This window comes from Podarcis tiliguerta (genome assembly GCF_965153285.1).
Source record: "Podarcis tiliguerta genome assembly, chromosome: 10".
NCBI classification, from domain to species: domain Eukaryota; kingdom Metazoa; phylum Chordata; class Lepidosauria; order Squamata; family Lacertidae; genus Podarcis; species Podarcis tiliguerta.
The window spans coordinates 18,900,423-18,923,040 of record NC_139543.1 but is presented as its reverse complement, the minus strand read 5'-3'; the positions used below and the strand labels follow the sequence as shown (position 1 = coordinate 18,923,040).

Here is a 22,618-nt window from a genome sequence, read left to right as displayed (position 1 = left end):
TTAGCTAGCCCTTACAGGACCCGCTCATGTCCCTGAAAATTCAAAAACAAACCTCACAGCCAAGCATAATTCAGTGTGCTTTTCACGTCTAGCCGAGCGGTCCTCTGTGTTGGCCTCTCGAGGGACCAATCAAGCAGAAGAGTGAATGCTACGCAAAGCGTTTCACTCTCTTAATACCTCCTCCACCTTAATCCACAATGCCCCAAATGTGCCATTAAAGAGACGGACCAGCAAAAACAAGCGAAAACAAAGTAATTATGTTCTTGGGGCTGTGCAATGATAGATAAGAACACACACTCCCTGTTTCTAACCATACAAAGGGGGAGGGTATCCATTTTGTGTGAATGGAAAGGCCAGCAGACGAGCAATACCGTATGCAAACAACCCATACTTCTATTACAACTAAAGCACATTAAATAAAACATGTAAAATTTGATTCTGGAGGAATCAGAGATACTACTTTTAATAGGTATAAGTATATTTGGCAAACTATATTTAGTTCACCATAGCTGAGTACAGCTAGATGAATAGTGCAACCCTATGCATGTCTACTCAGAAGTAATCCCCTCTGAGTTCAGTGGGACTTAACTCCTAGGTGTATATGTATATATATGCATGTGTTTCTAGATTCAGGTAGGTAGCCGTGGTGGTCTGATGCAGTCAAATCAAAAAATCATCCAGTAGCACCTTAGAGACCAACTAAGTTTGTTCTGGGTATGAGCATTCGTGTGGTATCTGAAGAAGTGTGCATGCACATGAAAGCTTATAGCCAGAACAAACTTAGTAGGTCTCTAAGGTTAAACCACAGAGCCTAGGACTTGCTGATCCGAAGGTCGGCGGTTCGAATCCCCGCGACGGGGTGAGCTTCCGTTGCTCGGTCCCAGCTCCTGCCAACCTAGCAGTTCGAAAGCACGTCAAAGTGCAAGTAGATAAATAGGTACCACTCCGGCGGGAAGGTAAACGGTGTTTCCGTGCGCTGCTCTGGTTTGCCAGAAGTGGCTTAGTCATGCTGGCCGCATAACCCAGAAGCTGTACGCCGGCTCCCTTGGCCAATGAAGTGAGATGAGCCCCGCAACCCCAGAGTCGGTCACGACTGGACCTAATGGTCAGGGGTCCCTTTACCTTTACCTAAGGTGCTACTAGACAATTTTTTAATTTATATATGTGTGTATACATAGGAGCCAACTCCTAGGGGCCGAGGGCCCTTTGCCCCCCAATAAAATATCTGAGGCCCCCCAAAAAGTTGGTAGACATTACCATTAATATGGTGTGTGTGCACCATGTCATACGATCAATTATGTGGGGTGGGGCTTACCTGCCACCCTATATTTTATTCAAGTTGGCACCCCATGTGTGTGCATGTGTATGAATGATTGTCACCTAAAATGTACAGTAAATTGCGTTGAGCAATCTATACCTCTATAAAAGGTTCGCAATTTAATTTTTAGAATAGGAAGACTCTGCAAGGTTTAAAACATATAAGCAGTAAACCCGAAGACCAATAGAGATCAGCTGATATTCTGTGCAAGCAGTAACTTTTCAATTCTCCAAGATTTTTTTTAAGAATCCATTTTGTTATTACAGCCCAGTGGTAAAACACACTTGTTGCATGCCAAAGATCCCTGGCAACTCTGGATCAGGGATGAGTGGGAACAGGTCTAAGAAAAAGCTTTTACTAGCCAGAGATGACAGACCAATGTTCTGATTCCTCCGTATGAGGCAGTTTCTGTCGTTCATATTTTTGAGCTTCACAGACAAGCCACAGTTTGTCTTCGTCTCGATAAGCCACAGTTGCCCATTCTCCCTGTCAATGAGTGACAACGCTCTCTGCATAATCCCAGCGCCAGTGTCAAGCATTGGCATTGTCAAGCACTTTGCTGGAGCCCACGTCCCAGTAGCGGCCTGTTGCTAATCCCCAGAGCCTCTTGGCACTGCTGCGCCTTCTCTTTCCTGCTGCTGACAATTCACCTGAGCTCTCTGAACAAGCAATCAAGTGCCCTAGCAGTGAGAAGCACATAGAGAAATCTCTGCGGCCTCTGCATGTCTTGCCTCCACTCTCTGGGAGGTGGTACAGCCTGGGTCCAGAAGGAGAGGCAAGAGAATGGGCACTGCCAATAGCAGCTTGGGGGGAGGCGCTGAAAGCACCTTGCCCAAAGGATCCCAATTCCAGATGTCACCCAGGCTATTTAGATACCGTATTTTCCCGTGTATTGGACAAGGTTTTTTGACTCAGAAGTCATGTCCATTTCCGTTCAGCCCAGACACTGAGGTCCAGCTCTGAGGGCCTTCTGGCAGTTTCCTCGCTGTGAGAAATGAGGTTACAGGGAACCAGGCAGAGGGCCTTCTCGGTAGTGGTGCCTGCCCTGTGTGTGGAGCGCCCTCCCAGCAGATGTCAAGGCAATAAACAACTATTTTACTTTTAAAAGACAACTGAAGGCAGCCCTGTTTAGGGAAGTTTTTAATGTCTGACACTGTATTGTTTTTAATATTCGGTTGGAAGCCACCCAGAGTGGCTGGGGAAACCCAGGCAGATGGGCGGGGTATAAATAATAAAAGAAAGAAAAAAGAAGCTGGGGTTGTCCAATACACGGATAGTGGCATGGGGGGGGGGGAGAGAAGTGGCGCGGTGCCAGCCAGTTAGTTGGCGGGAGCGTGGCTTCCCCCGATGCTGTAGCGAGCAGTGAGCAATGTGGGGGGTGTTTCCTGCCCACAGCTGCGTGGGGAGAAGCTGCGCACCGCGAGCTCATTGGCGGAAGTGCAACTTCCCCCATGACACTGCGGGCGGCAGACACTCCCTGAGTTGTTCCCCGCGTGCGGAGATACTGGGGGAGGTTGCGTTCCCACCAGCCATCCAATTGGCAGGAGCGCAAGCTCCTCTGGTGTCGCCACATGTGGGAAACAATCTAGGGAGTGTTTCCTGCCCGCAGCTGCATGGGGAGAGAGGCTCAACAACTTTGGGCCATCTCTCCTCATTTTCTTAAAACTAAGTCCCCCAAAATGGTGTGTGTCTTATACATGGGGGTGTCTTATAGACGGGGAAATACGGTAAATGAGGTTGGGTGGGTGGTACTCATTTTAATTTATTTTTAAGCAACGGAAAAGAAGATTATTTGGAAAATGTAAAATTGCATGCATGCCTAATATCTGTAGTTCTGGGGATTAGCTTTTCATCCCCCGGTTCCGACAGACGCTTCCCCTGTCCCTCTTCTGGAGAAGGTCCTCCGTCAGGATGACTTAAGGCTGGTTCTATTCCAAAACCACATCTAAACCCAGAATGAAATGGGTCTTGATATTCAGTTTCCTCCAAGAGTACCTGCACCACCACCATCTTGAGCAACTTGCCCTTCAAAGGGGTATTAGCAACTGGGAAGTAGAGTTGGAACAATCTCCCCCTTGGTCTCCTAGAACACGCAGAGAACTGAAAAGGCCAGGTAAGAGATTGGTTGTGCAAAGACACGCTCCCCTGGCGAGGAGGGGACTGAGGCAGCTGGGGGAAGGCAGGGACTTCCAGACCTCACAACTGCTTCACTGGGGCAACTGCTTCATTGGGAAGGGCTGTTGGGATCACTAGGCCTGCAATGTTTTGTTTTTTTCATAGTTAACCACATGGACACTGTGTTTATTTTTTTTGCTGACCTACTCTTGTCTCCGGCTCCTGACAATAGGCCTCAAAAACTTAAACTGATCTCATGAAATAGGTCTCCGCAGTGCCCTGGATGCCCCAGGTACTGTTTGAGAAGTGGCACACAGAAGGGCATAGAGGCAAAGTGGTCACAGTGGCCTACTGGTGGTTCTAAGAATCGACTGGCGCAGAAGCACACCAAAAAAGCCTCAATGGAAAATCTACCTGTAGAAGATCATGCACTCTACTGAGCGCCCGGTATTCCTAAAGAAAGGTTTCTCACCACTTGCATTCTAGAATCCATCTGGACAGCTTCGGTGTGGAGCACTCCTGTTTAGTGCTATTTTGGTTACACATTTGTTATTCATACCCCGCCCATCTGGCTGAGTTTCCCCAGCCACTCTGGGCGGCTCTCAATCGAATATTAAAACCACAATACAGCATTAAACATTAAAAAGTTCCCTAAACAGACCAATCACCTCCGAACATCGAAATAGAGATAATAATACAGTGGTACCTCGGGTTAAGTACTTAATTCGTTCTGGAGGTCCGTTCTTAACCTGAAACTGTTCTTAACCTGAAGCACCACTTTAGCTAATGGGGCCTCCCACTGCCACCGTGCCACCGGAGCACGATTTCTGTTCTCACCCTGAAGCAAAGTTCTTAACCCAAGATACTATTTCTGGGTTAGCGGAGTCTGTAACCTGAAGCATATGTAACCAGAGGTACCACTGTAGAGGCAAGGCAGCAAAGAGTAATGGAACCAGGAATGGGCCATTGCTTGTAAATGTGCTATAAACTTTGATTTAGTACTAGGTATGAAAGCATTCCTAAAAATAACCATTTGTTTGCTGAATATATGTCATGGAGAGCCTTCCACCTCCCCCCCCCCAAAAAAAATATCCTCTCTGCTATACAGTGGTACGTCAGGTTACATACGCTTCAGGTTACAGACTCCGCTAACCCAGAAATAGTACCTCGGGTTAAGAACTTTGCTTCAGGATGAGAACAGAAATTGTGTTCCGGCAGTGCGGCGGCAGCGGGAAGCCCCATTAGCTAAAGTGGTACCTCAGGTTAAGAACAGTTTCAGGTTTGGAATGGACCTCTGGAACGAATTAAGTACTTAACCCGAGGTACCACTGTAATGCTTAATTGAGAAGTTCTTCATTTAAACTACAAAAGCTCCTCTGAATCTGTTTTAAAAAACAACAACAGGGACGTAATCTCTGACAGCCAGTAGCTAATTAAGTGAGATTTGAACTCGATTAATTTTGGCAGTGTCCTATTACGAGGGAATCCAGAAAAGCCAGAGAAAAATAACGCAAACCAATTGCTGTTGCTGCTATTTTCAAAAATCTTTTAGCACATGCAGTGGATTAGTAATAACATGCCAAAACACGAAGAGCTATTGACATTAAAAAAAAAAAGCAACAACCCCACCATACTGAAGTACAATAATTTAAAGTGTTTCCACACTGCTTATTAACTAAATAGCAGCAATTATGTAATTAAGGGTGATGACTGCTAAATGTACCACAACAAACCTCTGCCTAGTTAATTTTAAGCTACATCCTACTGAGATTTTACACACCAAAAAGCACAACCCAATGACATTCCATGCTTGGCTTTCAACCAAAAAGCTGCAATTTCCAACCAAATGATCACAAAACACCATGCAGTCCAAATACAGCTGTACATGACATCAGTAAGGCCGTGCAGAGCTGACACACACACACTCAACGTTTAAAGATCAGTCAAGAATACACACGTGGAATCATATAAAGAAGCCATCCAGGTTGGTGTTGAAAAACTAGGTATCTGTGGAAGATTAAGAGGCAAACTTGGAACTTTTGGAAGAGCTACATTGGGAAGACTGTTGGTGATGGTCCTGCAGAGAAATAGACAACGTAGGAGCACAATAAAAATAGATTGTAAAAAGGAAAGCCGGAGGAGTAGGTGCAAACCAAATGGGGACCAAATTTGGCATAGGGCCTTCCGGAAACACTTACTTGACAGGCTGCCATGATTCTTGTTCAAGACCTCTGTGAAGGGACTGGGCAATGGAGGACTCCATGAGATCAATGTAGCGGATGACCAAGGGAACAAAAATCTCCTGCAAGTGCTTGTGAAACTTTCCATTGCACAAAAGTGCTTGAAAAACAAACAGACAAAAATAGGTTGCAATTATTTCCCTAGCTTTGGTTACGACAGGATTTAAAGATGACACGACGTGCTGACGGCATTCCACCACAGGTTACTTAAACACCTTAATTATAAATACTTGTGTTGTGAGGGTACCATAATAGCAATCTAATGTCACGTTTTGTGGTGTTTACTGCTATAGTTATTGATATTCTTCAATAAAAATGTGCGCAGCAAGTCATAAATACTGGTTTATTAGTGCTTTTAACATTAACTAGATATTGTTGTTATCATCATCTACAATTATTAGTATACTGCAGGTCTCAGGGAAGTTGACAACATAAAAACACAATATGAAAATACGAAACAAAAACAACCCAGTAATCTCCACGCCCCCAACATACTATAAAAGGGCATTGGATGTCAATCAATCAGCCAAAGGCCTGGTTAAAGAGGAACATCTTCGCCTGGCTCCTAAAGGTGTATAATGAAGGTGCCAGGCGGACTTCCTTGGGGAGAGCATTCCACAGACAGGGAGTCACTGCAGAAAAGGCCCATTCTCACGATGCCACCTTCTGGACCTCTTTTGGAGGGGCGCAAGAAGGAGCACCCCAGAAGATGATCTGAGGGTCCAGGTAGGTTCATACGGAGAGAGGAGGTCCTTAGGGTATAGCAGCCCTGAGTCATTTAAAGCTTTATAGGACAAAACCAGCACTTTGAATCGGGCCCAGAAACTAACTGGTAGCCAGCGCAGTCGAACCATCAGTGTAATATGCTGAAACTGTCTTGCCTTGGTGAGCAACCTGGCTGCTGAATTCTGCACTAGATGAGGTTTCCGAACCATCTTCAGAGGCAGCCCGACGTATAACGTGTTGCAGTAATCTAACCTCGAGGTTACCAGAGCCTAAATAACAGTAGTTAGGCTATCTCTGGGGGACTAGCAATGGAGATAAAGGTTTGTCCCACCCACACAAGTGGTACAGTACAGTGGTACCTCTGGATGCAAACGGGATCCGTTCCAGAGCCCCGTTCGCATCCTGAGCAGAACACAACCTGCGCCTGCGCGGGTCGCGATTCGCCGCTTCTGCGCATGCACGTGACATCATTTTGAATGTCTGCACATGCGTGAGCGGTGAAACCCAGAAGTAACCCGTTCCATTACTTCTGGGTCGCTGCGGAACGCAACCTGAAAACGCTCAACCTGGAGCATATTTACCTCAAGGTATGACTGTATTTCCACTTAAGCAGTGAACTTCCTTCCCTTCCCTTCTCCCCACATGTACCGACACACCCCAATCTGCTCCCAAGAGTTGAGCGACACCCCCACCTGAACCAATTTGGGAGGCCTTCAGGGCGAGGAAAGCGAAGAGAAGTTCTGTTGCACAAGCGGAAGTCCTTAAGCAAACTGGGTGACTTAGGGATATAACCCTACGTATTTTTCGCCCTATAGGACGCACCGGCCCATAGGACGCGCCTAGATTTGGGGGGGGGGGAATAAAGGGAAAAAAAATTTTTCCCCCAGGCGCGGGGCTGGGGCGGGGGAAGCCCGAGCTTCCCCCTTCCCCAGCCCCCAGAACGGGACCCAGAGCGATGCTGAAGCTGCCTGCAGCTTTGGCCTCGCTCTGGGAGCTTGCGGGGCTGGAGGAGGGGGAAGCCCTCCGCCAGCCTTCTAACCAATTCGGAGGACAGCGGGAAAGGCGCGCTGCGCCTCTCCCGCTGTCCCCCGAGTTTGCGGGGCTGGCGACGGGGAGGAGCAGGCTTCTCCCCCCCGCCAGCCTTCTAACCAAGTCAGGCTTCTCCCCCCAGTTTGTGGGGCTGGCGGTGGGGCTCTCCTGAAGCCTGGAGAGCGAGAGGGGTCGGTGTGCACCGATGCCTCTCGCTCTCCAGGCTTCAGCGAAAGCCTGCATTCGCCCCATAGGACGCACACACATTTCCCCTTCATTTTTGGAGGGGAAAAAGTGCGTCCTATAGGGCGAAAAATACGGTACACAGGATTCGATCCAGAAAGACCCTGTTTGCGCACGCTTTTGATTTGCCTGCTTGGAGGTGAACACATTTTGGACCAGGAGGTCTGGCACAAACTAACGCCATTTACAATTCACATGTTAAAAAATGAACTGAAGCACTTCCTAATTTGCTAGCTGCCTCGTTGAGGCCGTGATCCTGTGCAGACTGATTTGAATGCACGCCCCACTGAACTCAATGGAGTGTGCATAGGATTGCGCCCCAAGTGCATTTTCCGATGTGGAGCTGCAAGTTGTTGTTGTTATTAATATTATTCAAATTTATATACTGACCTATACCCGGAGGTCTCTGGGAGGTTCACAAAAAAAATCACAGTATATAAAATAAAAATGAAAGCAATAATCCAATAATACCACCCCAAAGAGCCACATTTTAAAAGGGTATGGGATGTTGATCAGGTCAACCAAAGGCCTAGTTAAAAAGGAACATGTTTGCCTGGCGCTTAAAGGTGTATAATGAAGGTGCCAGGTGAACTTCCCTGGGGAGAGTATCGTATTTTTCGCTCTATAAGACGCACCAGACCACCAGACGCACCTAGTTTTTGGAGGAGGAAAAACGAGAAAAAAAAATATTCTGAATCTCAGAAGCCAGAACAGCAAGAGGGATCACTGCACAGTGAAAGCAGCAATCCCTCTTGCTGTTCTGGCTTTTGGGATAGCTGTGCAGCCTGCATTCACCCCATAAGACGCACACACATTTCCCCTTACTTTTTAGGAGGGAAAAGTGAGTCTTATAGAGCAAAAAATATGGTATTCTACAGACGGAGAGCCACTGCAGAGAAGACCTGTGCTCGTATTGTCACCCTCCGGACCTCTCGAAGGAGGGCCTCAGAAGATGATCTCAGGGTCTGAGTAGGTTGCTCTCACCTGCTAACTTGATATTGGGCTGCAGGCGAAGCCTGAGTGACTCATTCCTGGTAGGGACTTATATCCCCCTGTGTTTCCTTCGCATTAACAGCATTTGTTATTGAATAAGATCTCGGAAAGAAACACGGTTAAAAATAAAAAAGCAAAGCAGCAAAGCCAAGCTTCAGCCACCATAAACATATTTTTGCACTTAGGTTCATTAAAGCCATCAGGAAAAAAAACACCCATCTCCCAAAGCACCCACATTAGACCCAGTACACCTGCTCTCTAGACACCACGGACTGTTGTTCTTATAACATGTCTTTTAAATGCCAGCAACTATCCATGGTTTCTCCCCGCTACGCTGCTGTGCTCCACACCTTTCCCTCTGCAACCTCTCATTCCCAACCTCACCTTGATCTCTCCCCACTATTCTCAGCTCCGCAGCTTCTATGGACCTTGATCCGAGACCTGAAGGGAACACAGCTCAGACTGCATAATGTACATGAACCCTTGCTCCCCCTCCATTAGCTCTTGCGGGGTTTTTTGTCGCTCGTTGTGCTATGCCATGGGTAGGCAAACTAAGGCCCGGGGGCCAGATCCAGCCCAATCGTCTTCTAAATCCCGTGGATGGTCCAGGAATCAGCGTGTTTTTACATGAGTAGAATGTGCCCTTTTATTTAAAATGCATCTCTGGGTTATTTGTGGGGCCTGCCTGGTGTTTTTACATGAGTAGAATGTGTGCTTTTATTTAAAATGCATCTCTGGGTTATTTGTGGGGCATAGGAATTCGTTCATTATTTTCCCTTCAAAATATAGTCCGGCCCCCCACAAGGTCTGATGGACAGTGGACTGGCCCCCTGCTGAAAAAGTTTGCTGATCCCTGTGCCATGCTATGGCTCCTTATGAGCATATTGGTACGAATCTGCATCAGCCTGATACATTTCCATGGGCTTATTTATGTTCCAATTTTGGGGAACCCTAACGGCGTTTTCATGCGCTGCTCTGGTTTGCCAGAAGTGGCTTAGTCATGCTGGCCACATGACCCGGAAGCTGTACGCCGGCTCCCTCGGCCAATAAAGCGAGATGAGTGCCGCAACCCCAGAGTCAGTCACGACTGGACCTACTGGTCAGGGGTCCCTTTACCTTTTTTTAAAGCCCCACAAAAAGGTGAAGCTGAGAAGGCAGCCTGTCTGTACGGCCGCTCGGAAGGAAGACTTGCCAACACACATTCTTCCCTGTAGCATGTTAGAAAACAATAACCCACACTTTCATCTCACAGTTTTATGTTCCGAAAAGGAAGCTTCGGCACTGTGTGCTTAATAATAATAATAATAATTTGTACCCCGCCCATCAGGCTAGGTTTCCCCAGAATCTCTGGGCGACTCCCAACAGAATATTAAAACACGATAACACTTTAAAAACTTCCCTAAACAGGGCTGACTTCAGATGCCTTCTAAAAGTCAGATAGTTGTTTATCTCCTTGACATCTGGTGGAAGGGCCTTCCACAGGGCGGGCGCCACAACTGAGAAGGCCCTCTGCCTGGTTCCCTGTAACCTCACTTCTCGACTCTTGGAACCATTTGAAAACCAAGGCATGGCTTCCAATTGGCTGCAGGTGCTTCCTGCACTCAATCGGAAGCTGCGTAAGCCACGTCAGATGTTCGGCTTCCAAAAAACATTCACAAACCAGAACACACACTTCCGGGTTTGCGGCATTCAAGAGCCAATTTGTTTGGGAGCCAAGCCATTCGACAACCAAGGTACCACTGTACTTCATTACTCAGCAATCCTTATAACCACCCAGAAGTTAGTAAAGAGAGGTTGCCCCATCTATTCATGGCTCACCAGAGATTTGAACCAAATATTTCCTGCCTCATTCCATCAGAGCAGGTAAAGTGGTCCCTAAAGATCAAATCACCAGCCAGTGTCACAAATAGCAAAATGATACCATTTTTTTTTTTGGGGGGGGGTATGGTATGAGGAAGCTGCCCACCATAAGCATATCAAACAGAAGTGGATTGAATTATCAAATGGATTTACGGGGCCTATTTATATAGATTTGCAGAGGAATAGCAAAATTAACACTCACTGGGATTTCCATCTGAATGTATGCAGATTTCTTACAGATGATGATATGCCGACATGGATTTAACACTAAGTAGACAGATGTGCATCAGAGTGTGAGGTTTAGCATCCCTCCATATGGTCCAGTGGGAAGGATGAATATATGGCAACATATTATGCAAATTCCACCTCCACTCATTAAACATGGTAACGCTGAAGATAAGCATTTTAATGCTTGACCTTCATTCAAACTTGAGTTTCTACGTCGTGGTAGACCTTAACTACTTGACCTTTAGTCAAATATGGCTTTTTACTGAAGTCAAGGGCATACCTTCCAAATTACTTCATCTAATTTCAGTGTATATCTTATAAAACCATCCCAATCCTTCAAATTGAGCAAAAGAAAATTACAGCCCGACAAACTTTCATTGATATATTGGCCTCTAACCCATTAGGTAAATATACACACATGCAGTAAGCACAAACAGTCTTCTGAAGCTATCTTAGAAATGATGGCATTTTAGGTACTAGGGACGAAGTCAGTATATAGAGAAGAATCACATGGTATAGAAGATGGAAGCAATTCAAGGTTTTCTTTCTGCATTATTTGAAAGAGAGGGCCACCTATCAAATGTTTGCAATTCCACGGGAAATGAATTAGCTTCTCATCCAAGGAATTTCTAATAATGGCACTGTGGTTATATACATGTGATAACAACACTACATCTGTTTCATTAAATAATCAAAAGGTTAAAATAATACTTAAAATGTTGGCAGGGTACTCATATCGGGTGTATCTGGCAACCATCTGCGGTTTCACAGATTTTGAGTTGACGGAAAGCTCTTGAGATAGTACAACATGCAGGTGTCAACCCTTCACGTTTCAAAGGCTGGAGATTAACTTCCTCTACAATATGGGGACCTAACAGTTCTGCCTTTCAAAAGAAACCCGAAAAATCATCTCTGATACTGGCCTCACCGAGAGAATCCCACCCAGTGGGATTTCCACCTCTTCATTTCCTAATGAGCTTTTTGATAATGAGAGGTAACTTTAACAGTCACTATGGGCTCTATTATGGCTAATTTGACTCCACTTCACTCTCCTTGTTAATTACTAACACTAGCCTTTTTATCCTCACGAGAACACACTCGAGGTTTTTTTTTTTTTTGGGGTGTCCATTTTTAAAAATTTATGTGGGGCTCTTTTTAAAGAGTTGGACGTCTTCAGCAATAGATTTATACCTAGCAGTTCAGCCACAAATATTTATTAGTCGTTACATGAAGACTCTTTGTGACACCAGTCCCACAAGCACAGGGTATTCTGTCCGATGGTCTTAATAGTCTAACTCTGTGAAAAGTCTGCGTATTACAGACAAACTACATAGAATAGTGTATTTTATCTAGGAATCAATTCCTTTTAGAATAATTATTTATAATCTGCTTCCATTTCTAGAGGGTTACTAGGAACTAGCGGGTTTGCTGATGGAAAAAATGTATTATTTTCTACAATCCCCCCCGCCCCCTTAGATATTTTATTTACAACTCACAAAAGCTTTCAGGTGGCATAAATGGGATTCCCAAATGGTTCTCTATCTCTCAGTTAGAACAAGGATCATGTTCTCTATCTCTCAGTTAGAACAAGGGTGGAAAATGACACACAACTGTTAAAAACCACTTTTTCTTGCTATTAACTCACCCCTCCCCAACATATCAGGGCTGTTAGGTCTTTTAAAATGCCAGTGCTTTGAGTTCCCTCAGTAGCGTTTCATAACGTTGTTCATAATTACTTCATAATGAAAACGCATTTTCTGTCGTTTAAATGAATTGTCTTCATCCCTTGGAAGCTTCCCCCCATAATTGTTTGAAGTAATTACATATTTAATTGACTGATGGGGAAAAAAGAATGTAAATCCAAGCCTTCCAGTTATCCATTTCTGGAGAATCTGTGAAATGATCATTACTGGTTGGTCAATGGTCTATGAAAAATCATGCGGAATTATTTTATCGCTTATTCATTATTAAATTATTAAATACAACCATTCACAATAAAGGAGAGGAACCCTAAATGGTTGCATTCCATCTTGAACTATGTTCTAAAATGCAAAAAAAAAACCCCCAACAACCCACAAATCTACATTTTTGTTTCAAAGAAACCAACGTTTTTCACCCCTTGATTCTCCATAAAATACATTATCTCGGCATGCCCTGTTTTCAGAGACCATTCCAAAATAAAAGGAACCCTTCTCAATTTACTTGCAATACAGATATTGGCTGCAGGAAGTAAATTCTAAGTATAGCTGTGAAAATCAGTCTCTATCACTATAGCCTTCAGATGACCAGCAAATAAGTCAACACCATTAGAGGATAATTTGATAAGGAAAAATAAATAAATAATTCAATTCGAAGCTTGAAATAGCAGGAGTGAGCTGGAAAGTCCTTGTGGACGTCAGTGAGGGCAGAGGAAGCCCAGAAGAGACTGGCGGTGCAGTGGGGCTTGTTTATGCTGCTCAGCCTCCCCGCCTAACAGCTGATGTGCAGGGGTTGTACAGCTGCTGCTGCTGCTGCTCTCCTGCACATCCTTCAGCCTCCTGCCGGCCTCAGAGCTTCAATTCTAGTTGTGGATATTTTTGAGTGCACTATTTTTGGTCTGAATTAGGAGCGTGTGGCAGAGAGAGCATTTAAAGGGTGTTTAGAGGGTGCTCCCCCACTTCATGCGATTTCACTTGGGCACACGGGGGCCAGAAACCTAACCCCTTCCGGGTAAGGGGGGGGCAGCCTGTATAAGTATAGATTTTGAAATGAATCGTTGTGAAGTGGAAATATGCATGCATAGGCTTCATTTTTATGCCAAGGAGATCTGCCTGCTAAAATTTCTCCCGTGGAACACAGTGGTACCTCGGTTTTCGAACGTAATCCGTTCCGAAAGACCATTTGTGTTCCGAAACGTCCGAAAACTGAAAACTCAACATAGAAAACTCAATACAATAGGAAAGCTTAAAACGGAAGCCACACGGCATGTTCAACTTCCGAAAAGTGTTCGAAAACCGAAGCATTTACGTCCAGGTTTGTGGCTTTCGAGTTTTGAAACGTTAGTCAACAGAGACATTCAAAAACAGAGGTACCACTGTATTCGATTCTGAATTTCTAGGGCAAGAAGAGATTTGTAGCCTTTCTGCAGCTCACATGCATCTGTTCTGCAGCACATAGTGGAACCAGAGCATGATTCTCTAACAGGGGATGTCCCAGGAATTATGATACTCCGTTCGGCAAGAAAACTGTTAGAGCCACTCTGCACAAATATCTTATTAGCTTTTGCTAATTTAATATGATGGCTGTGTCCTGATTTCTAATTTAGTATATACATAATTGGCTGACAGCTGTCTTGCAGCCCATGCCTATGCATGTTTACTCTAAAGGAAGTCCATTGAGTCCACCAGGGCTTACTCCCATGTACCAGCACACAGGGTCACAACTTTCACAACTGTTAAAAGGCTAGGGTTAAATGAAATAAATATGTTTACATAGATTTACATGATCTAGGCCAGCTCTGAACACTCAAAAGGCAAAATAGTTCATAGCTGCAACTGATGTTATGATAGAACTAAACAGTTAAAAAAAAGCTTACGGTCATTTCGTAGGAAGTTGTTAAGCAACTGGAAAAGAGGAAAAGTATCCCAGGAGTCTTGCGGCTGTGCTTCCAGTGCGGAATCCATGTCAACCGTAAAAAGAGACCAAAATTTCTCCCCATGTTCAGCCAGCAAATCTGGCCACCAAGCAAAGGCCTGCATCACAATTGAGAAACAATTTTAATTAAAAGGGAGTAGGAAGATAAATCAAATTTCCAAACATGGACACAAAATACGATGAAACTCACAAATGTGCATTTTCATGAAGCAATGGCAAGTTGTGTACACTCTGCTTAGGAAAAAAACAACTGCATTAAGGAAAGTCATATTCTGCATTGTATATTACTTATGTGAAGAAGGAAGAGAGTACCATATTTTTCCGTCTATTAGATGCGTTTTTTTGACTCAAAAATAATGTAAAAAAACTGGGGTCGTCCTATACACAGATAGTGGCATGGGAGGGGAGAGCTGTGGGCCACCAGCCATCTGGTTGGTGGCACGCATCTCCCCCCCATGCCACACAGGAGGCAGCGGCATGGCATTTTCTTTAAATTTAGTCCCCCAAAATAAGGGGTGTCATATAAACGGAGCCATCTAATACATGGAAAAATACGGTATATTTCATTGAGGGCAGAAATGTTTCATTGGTTAAAAGCATTATGAGTAACGGCTTATGAAACTGATGGACTATGCTGAAATGGCGAAATTAACTGCCCAACCAAGAGGACATAATGATAAAGGAGGAATGGAGAGCATTGATGTATTATCTATCAAAGGAGGCATAGGCAAACTTGGCCCTCCAGATGTTTTGGGACTACAACTCCCATCATTCCTACGTAGCTAACCGGACCAGTGGTCAGGGGTGATGGGAGTTGTAGTCCCAAAATATCTGGAGGGCCAAGTTTGCCTATGCCTGTACCAAAGTATTACCCATACATGAAATTGTGGGCAGGATTTGAAATATAAGTAGTGGATTACTGAAAGAACTAATGACAATGAAGTTTAGATAATAAAAACACATGTATTGTAAACTAGCTAACAAAGAGAACTACAAAACAAACATCCGGAAAGGAAGGGGGGAAGTCAAGAAGAAATTTATACTGAAAATAATTGTATATGACGATAAATGTTTTGGAATATTTTTGGAGATTTAATAAAAAAGCAGATTTTTTTTAATCTTAAAATTAACTTTGATACAATAAAAACTACAGACGATAAAGGCCGCCTTAAAAGCATATTCTGGTGGAAAACGCATCGTATTACGGAAAATTGCTTGCAAAAATGTGTATATTGAGCAAATAAAGTGTACATCTTGGGAGAACCTCAAACTAAAATGTTGGTGAATTTTCACAAGGACTTTTTTAAAAAAAGTCAAACTGATGGAGAAATGCAGAGACCCGAACTTATATTGGAAAATGGAAAAACAGAGAAACTGAAATGGACAGAATGGCCTGTCTCTAGCAGCCACATAATGAATGTATGTTTGTTCTTAAAGTGGCTTTTACGAGGCTGTTTTAATGTGTAGGTTGACTCTGAAAGTGAGTTATAGACGCACACTAGCTCCATGAACTTCTGAATGCAGAAGACCTCCTCTCTGGTTTAATTCTTGACATGTCCAGCTAGGGACAGATTCTAGAGCAGGCTTCCTCAACCTCGGCCCTCCAGATGTTTTGAGACTACAATTCCCATCACCCCTGACCACTGGTCCTGTTAGCTAGGGATGATGGGAGTTGTAGTCCCAAAACATCTGGAGGGCCGAGTTTGCCTATGCCTGAGCTAGAGAGTCATTGCCCATCAATGGAGACAATACTGAGCTAGATTATAGAATCATAGAACTGTAGTGTTGGATGAGTCAATGTAGTCCAACCGCCTGTAATGCAGAATCTTTTGCCCAGTGTGCAGCTTGAACCCACGACCCTAAGAGTAAGAGTCTCCTAATCAAAACAAGCAATGTTGGAAATGTAAGGAAAAGGAGGGGAATTTCTTCCATATGTGGTGGACCTGTACTAAGGTTAAAGCCTACTGGGATATGATATTCAATGAACTGAAAAGGGTTTTTAAAAATACATTTATTTAAAAAACCAGAGGCGTTTTTGTTGGGTATAATTGGAGAAGAAATCCCCCCAAAATATATAAATGTATTTATGTATGCTACCACAGCTGCGAGGATACTTTTAGCCCAGAAATGGAAGCAGCAGGAACTTCCAACATTGGAAGAATGGCAGACTAAAATGATGGAATATGCAGAACTGGCGAAGCTGACGGGGAAGATACGAAACCAACGTGACGAGCTGTTTGAAAAGGACTGGAGTAAATTTGTACAATAGATGAGAGAACACAGTAAACATTTGAGAACGTTTGCAGGTTTGAGTTAAATATTTTGTAATGTTAATTTTTGGAACCTCTTTACCATTATTAAGGTAAATTCTATAAGCATGAAAGAAGGTAAATACAGTGGTACCTCTGGTTACGTACTTAATTCGTTCTGGAGCTCTGTTCTTAACCTGAAACTGTTCTTAACCTGAAGCAACACTTTAGCTAATGGGGCCTCCTGCTGCCGCTGCGCTGCCGCCGTGCGATTTTTGTTCTCATCCTGAAGCAAAGTTCTTAACCCGTGGTACTATTTCTGGGTTAGCGGAGTCTGTAACCTGAAGCGTATGTAACCTGAACATCTGTAACCCGAGGTACCATTGTAGGTTGATATAGAAATGCTAAGTTGTAAGTGAATATTTATGAAAGCCAAGCAGTGGGAGGGGCGAAGTCGAGGCTCAGTTTGAACAAGGCTATAGGTGACGTTATGATTCTAATGGATTGTAATTATGGTAAAAATAGTGTAAACTCAATAAAAATTATTATATATGTAAAAGAGAGAGTAAGAGTCTCCTGCTCTACAGACTGAGCTATTGTGATTAATGGTCCGACTTGGTATATGGCAGGTTCTTATGTTCCTATGTACCATTTGCATACTTCACCGGTATCAGCTACAGAGATATAGGCTCCCCTGGATAATTACAAAATATCACTATGCAACATTGTAGCATATATTTTTTTATAAACAACAACATTGTAGATGACTGATAAGGAATTCCTTAATGGTAGTTATTCGAAGTAACATATCATCGTGACTGCAGTAGCTATGAATGATAGCCACAGGTACTTAGACATATCTGCTAATAAATCAGGACTCTTAAGAGTAATGAAGCACTGAGATACTAAAAATGTCCACATAGGTGTCACTCATATCCTTGACTCTTCTATGACTTTGGTAATTTTTGGCATGGGTTTAATGGCTGCAGCTAGAAAGGGAATATTGTTGACAGCTGAAAAAGATGGGTTAGCTCTTACAATGACCGGACCATTCTCTACCTGTTACTGAAGAAAATGGTAATTGGTTGCATCAAAAAGTCTAACCGGTGCTTATGTGAAAACCAGAGGTCAGATTCTTCCTTCCTCTAACTAGAAATCTCAGATAAAAATACAGCAAAAATGAAATCAATTAAGAGGAAGAACATCAAACTATATAAATAACCATCTAATTAATTAGCTCAAAAGCTGAGATTGGGAGAAAAAGGCATTAAAAGATCTTCTCCCCAATCTTGCTTTGCTGTCGTTACTAAATATCTCATTTTGAGCATGTACTAAAAACAACACACAATGCAGCCCAGGAAACCAGTCAATTTCTTTCCCATCTCTATATATCCTTGCAGAGAAACAATATAGTGTGTGTGTGGGGGGGGGAGGGAATTCAATTGTATTGGAAAAATTCTCTTGACCCACTGATGCCTATGAATAAAGTGGTTAAACTAGACAGACAAATATCATAGACACAACGTTGTTCCATATAACAAGACACCAAAATGAATGCAATTAGTGATTTATCACATGCACTCTGAGAGGAAGAGAGAGAGAAATGTCATTGTATGAGATTAAAGGCTGATTTCTTTTTTTCCAGACTATTGTTTAAAATGTGTGTTATACTATATGGCAGCACTTGCTACACAGTCGACAGAACAATACTCAGCAGTGGCTCCAATTTGCTGACTCTCTGCTCAAGAGTGAAGTGACGCAGGGCATCTATCCCTTCTCTGCAGCTTCTCCCTGGGGGACTTTCAGTGACACGGGTTGCCTCCTGCTAGATGAGCTTCTTTTCAGATTCCCTTATCCTGCTTGGTGGACAATTGCAGCCACGTTGGAAGCCTTCATGGATCTCCTGGCTCTAGGTAGGTTTTAGTGCTCTATATGGGATACATACACATATGGGACGTGGGTGGCGCTGTGGTCTAAACCACAGAGCCTAGGGCTTCCTGATCAGAAGGTCGGTGGTTCGAATCCCCGCGACGGGGTGAGCTCCCGTTGCTCAGTCCCAGCTCCTGTCAACCTAGCAGTTCAAAAACACGTCAAAGTGCAAGTAGATAAATAGGTACCGCTCCGGCGGGAAGGTAAATGGCGTTTCCGTGCGCTGCTCTGGTTCACCAGAAGCGACTTAGTCATGCTGGGCACATGACCCGGAAGCTGTACGCCGGCTCCCTTGGCCAGTAAAGCGAGATGAGTGCCACGACCCTAGAGTTGTCCGCGACTGGACCTGATGGTCAGGGATCCTTTTACCTTATAGGATACAGGCTACGGGATACCAACCTACTTGAGTCTAGGCCCTGAAAAGCTCCAAACATACCATGCACATTTTACCGTCTTTGTGTTCACAACCTAGTGATGGATTCATTAGTTTGATTTTATTGATGTGTCTTTTAAAGGACAGGTCTGGGGGAAGATTTGGTCCTCTAGATGTTGCTGGACTCCAATATCCATCAGGTCGAGCCAACCGGCCAATGATCAAAGACGATGGGAGTTACAGCCCAGCAACATCTAGAGGGTCAAAGGTTCTCCAGTTCTTCTCAAGGCTGTTTGATGGCTCCATGAGAGAGGTGAAACTTAAAGGCAGAACCACACGGAGGAAAGAGAAGATACCAATATGATGGATTTTAGAAGGAAGATAAATATGGGGAAAGGAAACCATCAATGAACAGAGTTGATGCAACATGTTTGAAAGTGGTTAACAATTCCATGCATGGAACCATGAAAAAGAACGTCCTGCCTTGGTTGGGATGAGCTACATACCTCTTTTCCCTGAGGGAATCCAAAATTTTGGTAGTGTTGTGGGGGAAAAAAGTTAAAATGGTTAAACATGGGTTTGAAGCCAGCAGATTACAGGTTCTCTTTTTCTACAATGGTATGAGATCTGTACTGTCTTTAATAGTATCAAGTTATTTTCAGTTATTAATATTTGGAGAGAGATATAATCAATATTTTTCAAAAAGACAATACAGTGGTGCCTCGCAAGACGAAATTAATTCGTTCCGCGAGTTTTTTCGTCTTGTGAATTTTTCGTCTTGCGAAGCACGGTTTCCCATAGGAAATGCATTGACGGTTTTAAGAAAAAGGCGCAAGACGTTTTCGTCTTGCGAAGCAAGCCCATAGGGACATTCGTCTTGTGAAGCAACTCAAAAAACAAAAAACTCTTTCGTCTTGCGAGTTTTTCGTCTTGCGAGGTACCACTGTATTCATCAGGATTATAAAATGTATGCCTGTATGTAAAATTATTTCCAGAACTATGTACTAAAATTGCAATTTAAGAACAAACAAAAAAAATAAGGATGTAAGTTCTGACATTTCCTATGACACTTTAAAAAAAGTTTTACTTTAATGCATATTTTCAGAGGACAAAACCCACATATACATTTTATTAAGTAATTATTTACAGAGTAACGCAGTGGTAATACTAGTGAAGAATATTGCCTCTTGGGAGTGCTTTTCAAATTATTGAAACAGCTGTTTCTTCAGTATAAAATAAAATATCCATAACAAGTTCACACATGACAGATGTAAGCTTAAATCTAGAATCGACAGTGTGAGATAAAAGCAGATGTTTTGAATGATCATATTTATAGACACCATATCTTAGTTTACCACTTTGTATGATTTCCCAGAATTTTTTTTACAAAAGGTTTTTATTTCAAAAAATATGAACTTCCTTCCAGGCATCTTTGTAAGCTAGTTGATCAAACTTTTAACACGCTTAATAACAACAATATTAATGCAAGTGTATGAAATATATTTGTTCATTTTGTAAAATGAAGGGAACTTTTAATTCTTGAAATATCACTGGTACTGTGTGGCTTCAGTGGAAGTTATTTAGGGATGTCTCCAACATTTGCTTCCCCAAAACCTGTGAGCAGAATGCATGTTCATTCATTTAACAGAGATTCCTCATGGACTGAACCCACTTTTTTAAAAGAAAAAGACAGATTAAATGGGACTGTGTTGTTGGTTAGCTTACAGCAATACTAAACGTGCTTCTCCCTTCTAACTTTTAAATCTAGTGTCATTCATAAGGGCCTCCTCTCTTTCTCTTCTGCTATTTATTTTAGACAAGAGATGGGAAATTGGATCATTCGCACTATGCACTCTGTGAGATTTCGGGACTGACAACTAGAAGCATCTCTCCCTTTCCCTTCTGCTTTATCTGCTGTTTATATTTATTTATTTTTAATGCTGAAACCTGAAGCTTATTCAAGAGAAAACCCAAGTCGGGTTTTATTTCACTTCACTTTTCATAACCTTCAAAACTATTACGGCTCTGCAAATGTGAATTGCCTTTAACATATGTCACAGGCTTTCGCTGTAATGTTTCTTGACAGAATTGCTTCACACCGAGGCCATAGACGGTGGCTATTGAGCATTATTGTACAGCTAATGCCGTTATCCTCACCTCTGAATGGTGCTCTTCGTTCTGCTGTAGGACTTCAATGCAGAGCTCTGCTAAATGAATAACCTCTTCCAGCTTTACAGAAGGAGACGCTTGGTTCAGTGTCTCTGCAGTGAAAAGGAACACACAAATGATAGGATGATCACAGCTAGGAAAATGTGGGAACAGGAAACGTTCCAGAGAAGTGAGACAACACAGAATTTGATGACTTAAAAGGCTGACACTTTCAAGCACATCAGCCATGCTTTCAATATACATAATGGCAATGTTGCTATGACCAGATTGCATGCATGCAAAAAATATTTAACCCATGCCCCCAAAAACACCACTCTGTGAGCCCTTTCTAATTTAATACTTCAGAAGTAACAGGTACATCTGCACTGGGACATCAGATGTTCAACTTTTGCCACACCCAAGTCTGAATCCTCTCCATTGTGAGCTATAGAACAAAAGCAGAGGCTAGTTGCTTGTTTTTCTCCTCTATCACACAATGGGCTGGTTTGGGAATGAAACTAGCTTTCCTCTAGGCTTGTGCGTTCCTTGCTTCTCCCTCCAATGTGGTCATCCCGAAGGAGTTTAGAAGCATCTGTATCTGTTTTTGATCAACCACAACCGGCCATGTCGCTCAAACCTGGAAAAACTGTGGTGAATACTACCTACCGCCGATAGAAACAAACCACAGTTTGTGAGATGGGTAAGTTTTCACTAACCACAGTTACGATTAACCTCAGTTTAGTGCTCAGATGATATGCTAAACTGCACCTAATCTAAGATGGAAGCCACAAATTACCTCCTCACAACAACACTGGAGATGTAGAAGGGACGCCTAGTGTTATGTTCAAATTGAGCTGCCTCCATTGGGGTTCACAGTGGGTGAAAAATTGTGCTCTACAGGAAGAATTTATTTATTTATTATGTATAATGTATTTTTTAATAAATATTTTCTTGGTTTACAAAAGTATGTGCAATGTCTCTTTCTCTCTCTCTCTTTCCAAGTACAGTGGTACCTCGGGTTACATACGCTTCAGGTTACAGACTCCACTAACCCAGAAATAGAACCTCGGGTTAAGAACTTTGGTTCAGGATGAGAACAGAAATCGTTCTCTGGCGGCGCAGCAGCAGCGGGAGGCCCCATTAGCTAAAGTGGTGCTTCAGGTTAAGAACAGTTTCAGCTTAAGAACGGACCTCTGGAATGAATTAAGTACTTAATCTGAGGTACCACTGTAACAGTTTCTACAGATCAGTTTCATTTGTTGAGACATCAGGATGAAAAGGGGGAAAGAGGTGGAGGGGGGAAAAGGTGAGTGGGGGTGGTGTCAGGTGATGATGTTTCTATTATACTTTATATATGTGGGGTTTTGTGTCAGTGTTGCTTGTGCAGGTTCTCTGCTATTCACTTGTGTCCCTTTTGTAGTGAGAGAGGTTGGGGTTGGCCTAGGGTGTGGTTGTTTGTTTGTGATTGGCTGTGGTGATCTTTGTTTTTGTGTGTGAGTGGGGTGGGTGGGTGTTTTTGAATCAGGTTAGCCAT

At 43.2% G+C, this 22,618-nt stretch overlaps 1 protein-coding gene across 7 annotated transcripts in view; it reads right to left on the bottom strand.

Moving 5' to 3' along the window:
- CADPS2 (calcium dependent secretion activator 2) overlaps nt 1–22,618 on the bottom strand; it is a 343,854-nt gene that overhangs the window by 58,325 nt on the left and 262,911 nt on the right. For 5 of the 7 annotated variants that reach the window (XM_083399351.1, XM_083399353.1, XM_083399352.1 and 2 more), the window contains exons 17-19: nt 21,094–21,197; nt 14,327–14,483; nt 5,632–5,773 (exon numbers count right to left, since the gene is read on the bottom strand). In XM_083399351.1, the coding sequence (XP_083255477.1) occupies nt 5,632–5,773; nt 14,327–14,483; nt 21,094–21,197 (403 nt within the window). Of the gene's footprint in view, nt 1–5,390; nt 5,511–5,631; nt 5,774–14,326; nt 14,484–21,093; nt 21,198–22,618 lie in introns of all 7 variants that reach the window. The other 2 variants (XM_083399349.1, XM_083399350.1) reach the window with 1 other exon arrangement.